General features: G+C 40.8%; 1 protein-coding gene across 1 annotated transcript in view; it reads left to right on the top strand.

Annotated features, from left to right (window-relative positions):
* The first annotated feature begins 241 nt into the window (after positions 1-241).
* Positions 242-10,635, top strand: part of LOC120744294 (serine/threonine-protein kinase LMTK2-like) — a 29,766-nt gene continuing 19,372 nt past the window's right edge. The window contains 1 exon segment of the mRNA XM_040048591.1: positions 242-941. Within this exon segment, the coding sequence (XP_039904525.1) occupies positions 887-941 (55 nt within the window). The 5' untranslated portion in view covers positions 242-886.

Genomic DNA, 10,635 nt, shown 5'->3' with positions numbered 1-10,635 from the left:
CAAATGACTTCAAATTAGGCTAAAACGTTTTCATTTAAGGTTGATCATGACCCAGTGCACGAATGGTCGCGCGCTTGCTCTACCAGCATTTTTTTTTTTTAATTTAAGAAACGATTTTGTCAAGTGCGTCAGAGAACCCTTGGTCATTACGGAAGTCAAGCTAATTCCGTGATTAAAATAATTATAAAAATAGGTCTCTTAGAGAAACTATGTGATTGACTTCTTATTGTGAAAGTCTTAAACGGAAGTAGTTCTACAAACCTGGTCACTTGACAGTGGTGCAAGATGTCGCTCAGTCTTTCTTTACCGAAGCTGAATCCCAAATGCGCGTCGCTTACCGTCGCATCTTTTTAAACCCAAATCAACTGTTTTGCCATTAACTGGCATGTTACATGTAGTACAAGGCAGGGCGTTTAGAAGGTTTTTATTCTGAAAGAAACACACATGGGATATTTCCAAATTTTTTGGAACAATCCAGATTTTAGAGTGTATAAAATCGGTGTAAATAACTGAAGGCTTTCACTCGGTGACCGAGTAGATGAACTGATTCTGTCAAAAGATAGCCGAAAGAAAAAAAGCGCGTGGCATGATTCATGATTTTAGTGTTCAAAAAGTCAACACACAGATGTGTTCAAATGGAAACGACTGTCAACATCTGTCTCCAGGTCTGCTCGAGCTGAAGGTGAAGCAGGATTTTCGGGGGGCTCTCTATGAGGTGTGCTGGAATAAAATGCTGCGCATTATTGCTTCCGTTAGAGGTTAGGCTTCTTAAATTACACACGCACCTGAGTCAGGAATTTATTTTTTGACCCTTGTTTTCGGTTAGGCATTTGCTGTCTTCTGAAAAGCGACGAGGAGGATGGTCTTTGCTCTACATGTAATTGTCATGTCTTCGGCTTTTTTCAATCCCAGTTTTGCCTTCAGTTCTCACTTCGACACAGGTAAGGGTCAAACGGAAGGATTTCCTATTTCTAATAAGAATGTTTATCCGTTCACTGGAGAGCTGCTCGTTATTTATGTGCTTTTTATGATTTGGTTGAGTGATCACTGTTGGTAATATGCCATATATCATATGTACATACATTTTCTTTCTTAACCATCAGTAGCATAAATAATATACCAGTGTATGTCGTGAAAAAACACAATGATCCTAAACCCTTACAGTCTATATATAGGTGTTTTTTTTTCACTGTCAGGCCATATCATAGCTTGGTGAAAAGAGGGTTAAAAGTTATACCTGCACTGAACCTGCATAATCCTACCTACACATACATCCCTGCAGTTGTTGTGTGCATGCATGTAGTGTATGTCTGTGCTGTGATCAGGGTGTGCGCCTGTAGGCTGACTAATACATTACAGCTATGCATGGCTCTGCTGTTTGAGGTTGCAGTTTTTGGTCCTCATTTGGATGCAGCATTTAATCGTCCCCAGCATGTCAAGTGACGGGATCTTGGCAAAGGTGAGCCCGTGTGCTGCTGCAGTGTTTTGTGACAACTGAGCAGAAAGACAAGCCCTCACACAGGATGGCAGGGCTTGAATTAGAGCAGAATAAATAACTGTGTACAAATGTAAACAGGACTAAGAGAGTCCCTGCACTGGGTGCAGTGTGCTGAGCATACAAATGACAGCACTGAGCACAGTGGCTCTCAAGTTTCAGGCTCTATCTGTCCTCCCCACTCTGGACACTCTCAGTGATCCCTGATCCGTTTCTGTCCAATTATTCCGCCCTCTTCTATCTTCCCGTGACTCTCTCCATGTCTTATTTGGTGTCTCTAAGCTCTCTTGTCCTTAAGTCCAAGTGTAGCACAAAAAGGGGGCTTCCATTTAAAATTAGGTTATATGTGATTATATGTCTTTCTTTTTGCATTTGCAAAGTTGTAAAATATTACATGAAGAAATTTCTGCCTTCATATACTTGAAAAATAAGTGGTGGGTGCTGATCTGGCCATCCCTGGGAATGTTTAGTGCAATATGATACAAACAAACCAAAAGAGTTCTTTTAATTTGGAAAAATGATAAATAGCTCCCAATTAAATTATGTGTAAAATACCTGCTAAAGCTCTTGTGGGCCATCTGTAATATTGTTGCATTTGCATTTTTTCCCTACTGGAGAACACAGGTTTGTAAAACATTCCATCAGGATTATTCAGTGAAAAATATTTTCTTTCATCAGCTTGAAGCGGGAGAGCCTCTCTTACAGCTTTACATATATGAAGATTTCAGCTTATATGAGGTGGAAAGGGTGGGGTATGAGTGGGACTGTGAATGTGGCTTGTATATCACTGGAATTAAGTATGGGGTCTGGACTGTCACTCCTGTCAAAATGATCTATATTTCTCATGAGAGGAGGCCCTCACCACCGATCCGATTCCTTTCTAGTAATTGGACTGAGAATCAATGTTGCCTAGGAGATGGAGGGGGTGTGTTTTAGAAGGAACCAATCATTTCTGCAGCCACTGCTAAGGACAGAAAAATGCTAGAGACCCTTAAAGGGGAGGGACATACTCAGAGAGGAATTAGCTGTAGTCGCTGAATATGCTGTTTGCAGATTAATTAAACACACTCTCATTTTGGATCCACTAATTTGAGGGAATGGGGCAGTGAAATGAAACTACAGCCACACATACAAACTACTGGGAGGATGTAAATGTCAGATTCTCCATCATTCCACCATTTGGAGCTTTTCAAACTGACCATTTTAACAGTGTAATCGACTGTGCATGCACACACAAATTCAGCACACCCTCACTCACACAAACACTTGGTTGATTTGACATCAAAGCTAAAATTCAGGCAGCGTTTGAACTGCAGCACCCCTCAAGCCAACCTCCACAGCTGCATTTTGTCCCTATGCCCCGGGCTGTATAAGAACACGGTGTGCTCTACCTCTGCACGGTTTCACGCAAACAGTGACACATGTTCAAAAACACACATCCAGACATGAAAACAACCATGAGGCCAAGTCAACTGTCACATTGGCTGGCATTATATAAGCCATCAGCCAAGACAGACACACCGTAGCAGGTTTGAATTCATCAGCCTTCACATGACTGGATTGGGGTTCGGTCTGAGTGCAGCCAGGGGTAAAGTAGCACCCGGCTGCGCTCAGTAGAGTGTAGCATTCTGCACCAACAACTGCAGCCAACACCTGGCCTACTATTGCTTCAGCACCAAGGAGAGCGCTCCCATCAGGAGCGGTAGCAGATGTACGTGCGCGCTAACGTTTAGACCTGGCTGCATCCTTGATACAGACTAAATCTGCAGCGCATCACTGTCACTGCAAACAGACAATGGATTGATATGGAAGGAAGCACTGATACACCAACAAGCTGACAATGCAGCACTGTGGGAGGCTGTCTTTCAGCACTCACCTCTAATGCCTGGAGGTGGCAGTGGCATCGAGTGTACATGTTATAAATAGTGTCTTGGTGTACACATGTTCCATGCATGTTTCACATTGAGGAAAGCTTTCACGTGACCCCGCATACACATGGACACACTGCTGCAGGCTGTAACCAAGGCGTCGGTGATGCTGAAGGGAAGAGATTTTAAAAATGGTTTCTGTGCTTGCTCTCGAAGCTCCTCCCACTGACTGGGTCAGTATAAGCCAGTCACCGCGGACTATTTGATTATTCATCTCTTCATGTGTAACACCAAGCACTTTGGTTGCATAAGTCTTCCTCTGGGGGAACTAGAATAAGAATGAAGTGGATTTCAGCGCTGAAGGGAAACCATCTATGTCTCCTCTGTGTGCTCTCTGTGTGATGATGTGGTGCGCCACAGTTGTTTAAAGCTCTGTGTGTAGTTGTTTAGGGAGGAAATACAGTGTTAAATTTTTCTGTGCACTGTAAATGTCAGATTGCACTGGTGGCAATTTAGCAACATCTCACATAACAAATGAATAGCGCTAGTTCAAAAACAAGGTTGATGTGTAGTCAGTTTTTAGAATTGTGTTATTATAAGATGATGACTAAACAGCTGCTGCTGGAATTTGGGTGGAAAGTGTGCTCATTGTGTGCTAGTGTGTTCACTGCATTTGGGTCAGAATAGGCACATGTTTAATAGAAGCAGACAAACACGGATGTACACGAGAACCAGCTTAACTCACATTAAATTGTTTTGAACGGGAATATTTGCATTTCAGCTTTTACATTTGCACACAGTCAAAAACTATTGGGCATTCACTGCTGTGGTATGCATCACAAGACTCTGGCTGACTCTGTCATATAAAGTGCATATGGTTTGCACATGCATTAAATTTGTGTTTATCAGCCTGAGGCCTAAGTATACAAGTGTGGTGTCATGTGAGTGCGGAGTTGCGCTCTGTCAGGTCTGCATGCAGACAGCGCTGTCACTGATGACAATTTATACAATTCAGTAGCTGTAAAAGTTGTTTGACTCTAATCCTGCCATTTTTTTTACTAGAGTTTAGGAAAAACTGCATTGTATTCTCTGTATTGATAAAGACAAATGTAATTTAAATAGTATTGTTACTTGGTGTAGAGGAATAATCCTCTTCGGTTTTGTTTGACAGCTTTTGCATAGAGGACATACAATAATTTTCTTTCTGATGCGTCTTCTTTTGTGTGTAAAGCAATAGTGATGTTAGTTTAATGTTTCTAAAAGGCATTGACTCCTGTTTACATCAATTCTTCATTTCAGTACTTATAGCCTAGAGAGCAGTGAAATAGAAATGGTCAGATCATATCCACAATTGAACTAGATGATTACACCTATATATTTATCAATGCTAAGCCAATAGGAAAACATAACCTGGCCACTTAGTTGAGTCCAGAGCTGTTAGAGCTTAAATGAAATATGAGCTGTGTAGAAATTAAGTATCTTTTATATTCTCTTTCTCTGGCTAACAGGAAGAACTATTACAGTTTGTATCACTAAGCACAAAAACAGGCTTGTATACATACATGTCATAGAGGGGTTCGTGTGGTTACTTCATGATACTCTCTGTCCATTTACCTCAATAAAATCTCCGTACTTGAATATATGGCTGAGTGGAAACACATGCATCACACAATCCTCTGTTTCCCACTCTAGTGGACTCGAGAGGATAAACATATTTTCATCCCATTCATTCACGCAGCTCTCTGTTTGCCAGTTAATGATAAACTGTGAACAGCTTTTGTTCTATTTGTGAAGAACATCAGCTTTGATTCTATCGTGCTGCATAATAATTACCCCAAATTAGCAGTTTTCCTTCAAAATCTCAGCCATCAGCACACATTATAAAGTGCAGGGTAAAGGCCAGCAGAGGCTGCTAGTCCCCTCTGCAATGGTCTGTACATAAATCATAATTATGGCTCAAATAAATGAATTATTAATGTTAAATGTTGCAGCTAACACTTTTTCATTCAGTGCCCTGGTCTTGTAATTAGTCTGTCTTAAAAGATCTATCCATTATGTGCAGAGGTGATATTCAAACCCTTTTTTACAGTAGTGTGCCCTTGCCTGGACTGTAGGCGGATGGACATGGCAGGCCTATAATGCAGATCCATAGTGGTCCTCCTGGGCTCTCACTCCCAGTTAATGACAGTTATCATGGCTCTCTGCAGGCCAGCTCATCCCTCTGCTATCTGCAGTCATGCACAGACAGTGCGACTACAGAACAGCAAAGAGGATGTAAGATGGTGGAGGATACCATATCCTGCCATTAATCATGTCATTCTGTTCCCTCTGCTCCCAACCCTTCCTTAGTCTGACATCTGTGCACATGTGTATTTGTTGCTTTCTCCTCTGTATGTTCCTGTGTTCATCCCTGTGTCATTACAGTCTTGCGATCCTCTAACTTTCTGATTTAACTTTTCTTGTTTCTTCAGAGCATTTTTATCTCTCTCAACTTGTCATTTGGTTTTCCCTTGAGAAGTCAGTCTGTGTCAAACTGCTACATCCCACTAGATGAAAAAGCAGGAACTAAGTCCAGCAACTTTTCATCCCCACATAAGAAGTCTCAAGTTGGTCCTCACATTAAATCTTGACATTAACTTGAAGAAAAGCAGCACAGAATGATCATATATTCACAAAGGCAGCTCTCTGTTAATCACCTGAAACTGGAATTTTTCAGCTATTGCAATTAAAATGTTTTGATTGGTGATTTGCCTGTCACTGCTTGCAAATGCAGATGCCTCGTGTGCAGTTTTCGTTCTCTCCGCTATGTGATTTATGTGTGAAAGCGAATGGTATTATTGGATGCCACTTGGTACCGCCCAGGCAGGGCAGATGGAGATGCTTGTTTGGCCCTCCAGCATTGTCCTAAATGTAAATTTGGACTGTTTTCTGCTCTCCTGTCCTGTGTGTGTCTCTTTCACAGATTTTCAGCTTTTCCCCTCCGTAGAATTGAGCGACAGTAGAAGTGCATTAAGGGTGTGAAACTGGAAGAAACTAGTCTACTCTTGCATAAGTGGTGACACTTACTGCCACAGTCTAGGACTTGCTGCATTATTTTCAAAGCATACTAATATCAACTTAGTCGTTCGTACCTTTTAGAAATGTTCCTCTGTAAAATATTTCATTGTCTTCCAAGATCATTTAAATGTTCTCTTTAATATCAAACGAAGTTGCAAATATTATTTCTTAATATAAGCTTCTGTATAGAAGGAATGGCTGTAACATGCTGTGCTTAAGGCCTTCCTAACACTCACAAAACGCAGTGCTTGGCCACTGACCACACACAGACTTAACACACTATTTATTTAAATTAAAACATGCCCGATCTATTGAATACTAATTGCAGCTGAAACTGTATCTCACCCCGCTCTTTCTGGAGACAGTTTGATTGCAGTGGTGTGTAGTCTGGCATGCTGCCCACCCTGCAGGCCCCTTGGTAAAATAAATAAATAAATAAATAAAAGTGAGAGCTACCAGAGAGACCAGCGAGAGACTGAAGCAAAGCGCTAAACAGAGGTGCACAGCGAGGAGACACGGCATCTCGCAGAGGGCGAAGCCCGCAATATTGTTTGTGTGTTAGTGCTCCTCCTCATGGACCTCATTAGTCCAATGTTATTTTATGGCGCTTAGTGCGCCACCTTTACTGGATTTTCTGCGTGGGTGCAAGTTCTTATGTCTGCATGCGAATATGAACACATGGCTCAGCTCTGGCCTTCATATGAGTGTGGGAGGGAGATCTTAATATTCTCACTCTGTCCTGAATAAAATACCTCGTTTGTCCCCTGTGTGTCCCGTTTCTGTCGATTTGGAACAGATTTTTTTTTTTAATGCATGATGAACATGAGCACCGTGTAGTTACCCAGAGTTGCATTTAGGCAGCAGTAGATGTTTTTTAGCTGGTGAAGTGGGCCGTATGAGCTGCACAGCAACACAAGGCCTCTACCTTATTGGTTTATTTATGATATACTGTTAAAAGCTCAGTGGTTGTGCTTAACACATCGTATCCTCATCCTTTGTATACATGCATGAACACACACACAGCCACATGTACATATGCTGAGCTTAGCTTTTCTCTTTACTTCGTGCTGTGGGCCTTGAGCTTTCTACATGTCTATTTTTCTTGCTCACTCTTTATTACTTGGTATCATTGCCCGCGGTATTTCATGGAGCACGGTCAGACAGTAAGATGGTTCATCTTGCTTTCATTACTATTGGTAGACCTTATTCCTGCACTGACACTTTGAGCAGTCAACTGTTTCTGATATAGCCAGTCTGCTGTTTGTATTTCATGGCCATTATGTAGTTTTAAACCTGCATTGTCAGCTCTATGATGGTGAAGGACTCAGCAGATTTTCTTTAGCCACTGCGATGTGACATGTGCACATCAATCCTAAACCTAGTATTAGATTGTTTGACCATCATCTCACAGCACAAGCCAGAAGAAACACTGAAGGTTTCCCACTATTGGGAAGTGCAAAGCAATGCAGATGGCCTCATTCATTCTGTCTTGTTATGCCACTACATTGTTTTTCTCTTTATCCCCCCCTTTATCCTACTGCATCCTTGCCATCATCAGTCTGAATTGTGGGGGTGGCATGGTGGCTCCATCACTCCCCCTCCTGTGTTTCAGGACATTTCTCATCTCTCTTCAGTCCTAAAGACAGCTTTTTAATAAAGTGGGTATGAGCATGGATTTAAGTGCTTTATTTTCATTTCGCTGTGCAGCTGGCGAAGTAATGTGTGCTTTTCTAATATTTATGAAGAACCACGAGTTGTCGCTCAGTTCGCGATTCCTCCAAGAGGAAGTGAGACGGCTTTTCAAATGTTGCACTTTCATATTTATATTTATACCTCGGATTTTCTTCTGGGTGACCATATTTGACTTTCTGGTAAAGAAGGAAGGCTTAATAAAGAATGATCCAAATGACTTAATTTTGGCTAAATATTGAAAAGTATCCTAGAATATGACTGTTAGATTCCCAACTGGGAAGAGGGAAGCTAAAAAGGGAGCAGATATGGATTCTGCAGTCCCCTATTTACTGACCCATTTTGAAACTCTTCTTTGGCAGAGTCCTGGTGGTGAAGGGATATGCAAAGAAGTACAGACACCACTTGCATTTGGGGATTCCCCAAACTCTGTGTGTGTCCTAAAATCTCCACCTTGCCAATCATGCACTTATACATACTTGTAAGTTAGCAACTAGGTACTTGCACTCCTTGTTCAAAGTAAAGGTGGTTTGACATTGTGAAAAAACTTACCTCTACTGTCAGTATTTGGAATTTTCCTTTAATTGATTCCCAAAGCTTATAGAAAGGGTAGTAGTTTTTTATTTATATTTATTTGTTGTTTTATTTATTTGTTTTTTACTAAAATGTTACAGAAACTTGATCCTACAGTTAGTTGGTCGATTGTTTGCCCTGAACCCAGACCAGAGTTTCAGGCATACAGCAGAATTTCTTGAAAACAAACAAATAAACAAACAACAATATTTATTTGAGGAATTGCTGTGTAAAAACCTCCAGTAGTACATAGCTCACCATCCAGCAAACCTTGGACTTCCTGGATATTTCATGGTCTCTCTAGTACTGTCTCGCTAGTTTTATGTACATAGACTGTACATAAAAGATCGATGTAGCCTCTAGCTCTGGTTGCAAAAATAAATCTAGTATTGTGAGTTAGTATCTCATGAGTCCAATGGCTTGACCACTAGTTCCAAGTCTTATTTAAAACAACATAATATTCATTTTTTCCAAATTTTACTAGAGTAATTTTAGAGCATAACTGCTCATAAAGTAGGGCACACTGTAGAGCCAGGCTGACATGTTGCTACATACTGTACAGAACCATGCAGTGCCTTTCATTTGGCATTCGGATTGCAGAACCCACATTTCCAAACTCAAGGCTTCAAAAGAGGAGCCTGCATAAAAGAGTTTAGGATTTGTATGTCCATAGAAATGCTGATCTTCATTCTGATTGCCTTGTGCAGCATCATTGGTGAATACTAGATACTGCATCCCAGTATCTAGTAAGGAGAGAACTGTTGGAATTCAGTATACATGCGAACCTTATTTTTGCAAACAGAAGTCCCAGTTGCAACTGTGAAAGAAAAAAGAAATCTCCTGTCTCAAAGCTGTGTATGAAGCTGGCATTTAGCTTCTCTGAAACTGCAAAATTAGTTAGTTAGTAACAGTTGTCAGTGACATCAGCTCTAGTGAACTATATATATATATATATATATATATATATATATATATATATATATATATATATATATATATATATATATATATATATTTGTGGGACTGTGCTGTGGGGACTGTAACCAACTGTTTATTGGTAGCAAGCAGAAACAGGACCAGTTGATCAGCTCCTGGGCTTGTACACGATGACAGGCAACTAATAGTCTCCTTTAGAAGTGACAACATGTGTATGTCTGTTTTATGTTGTGTCCTTCAGTGGGCTCTGAGTCACCGTGCCCTCTGATTCAGCATGTATCATTGCTGTTTCTGGCACCATCTGCACAGCATGGTTCCTCCCCACTCCCTCCTCCTTCCCCACATTCATCCATCAATCCAGCCCTGCCGGCACCTAAATTGTGCAGCAGTAACTTAACGCAAAATGCTAACTCTTATTCTTTTTAATATCACTTGACATTTTCATGTTGCTTTTAGAATATTTTATTGCATTTTTCTTGCATTCTAATGCACCCAACATTTTATTCCTATTTGATATAATGGGTTGTGTTTGTTGTTTTGTAATGAGGAGACAGCAGGAAATTCTGTGCAAAAGGATTGAGTAATGAATCAGTGCATGTACATATGTTTTAGTATACAGTGTAATCCTTTGGAGTAACTGTTGAGCAGATACAAATTCTGCCATAAATGTGAGAATAACACAGGTGAAATGTTTAATATTGTGTTACAGAGGGAAAGATTGCATATTTCCTTTACTTTTATGGTTTGCTTCTTGATACTTAAAACATTAGAAGGCTTGAAAAGATGGCATTTTAAGGATCATCCCCTATTTCCCTATCAGCCCCCTCACAGGCTGTGTGTTGTGGTATGTGGTGGATCTAGAAAGGGCGCTGCTTTGTTTAGTTTCATAATCACCTTCTTTTCCACTTCACAAGCTCTCACATAGTGAGACACACAGACACACACACCCTCTCTCAGCGGGCAAGGCATCAGCAAAAAGGAAGGGGCATGAGGTTTACCGCACTGTAAAAGCCAATC

The sequence above is a fragment of the Simochromis diagramma genome, unplaced genomic scaffold (genome assembly GCF_900408965.1).
Source record: "Simochromis diagramma unplaced genomic scaffold, fSimDia1.1 OVJJ01000321.1, whole genome shotgun sequence".
Lineage (NCBI taxonomy): Eukaryota > Metazoa > Chordata > Actinopteri > Cichliformes > Cichlidae > Simochromis > Simochromis diagramma.
The sequence above is the reverse complement of the archived record's forward strand: the minus strand, read 5'-3'. Positions and strand labels throughout refer to the sequence as shown.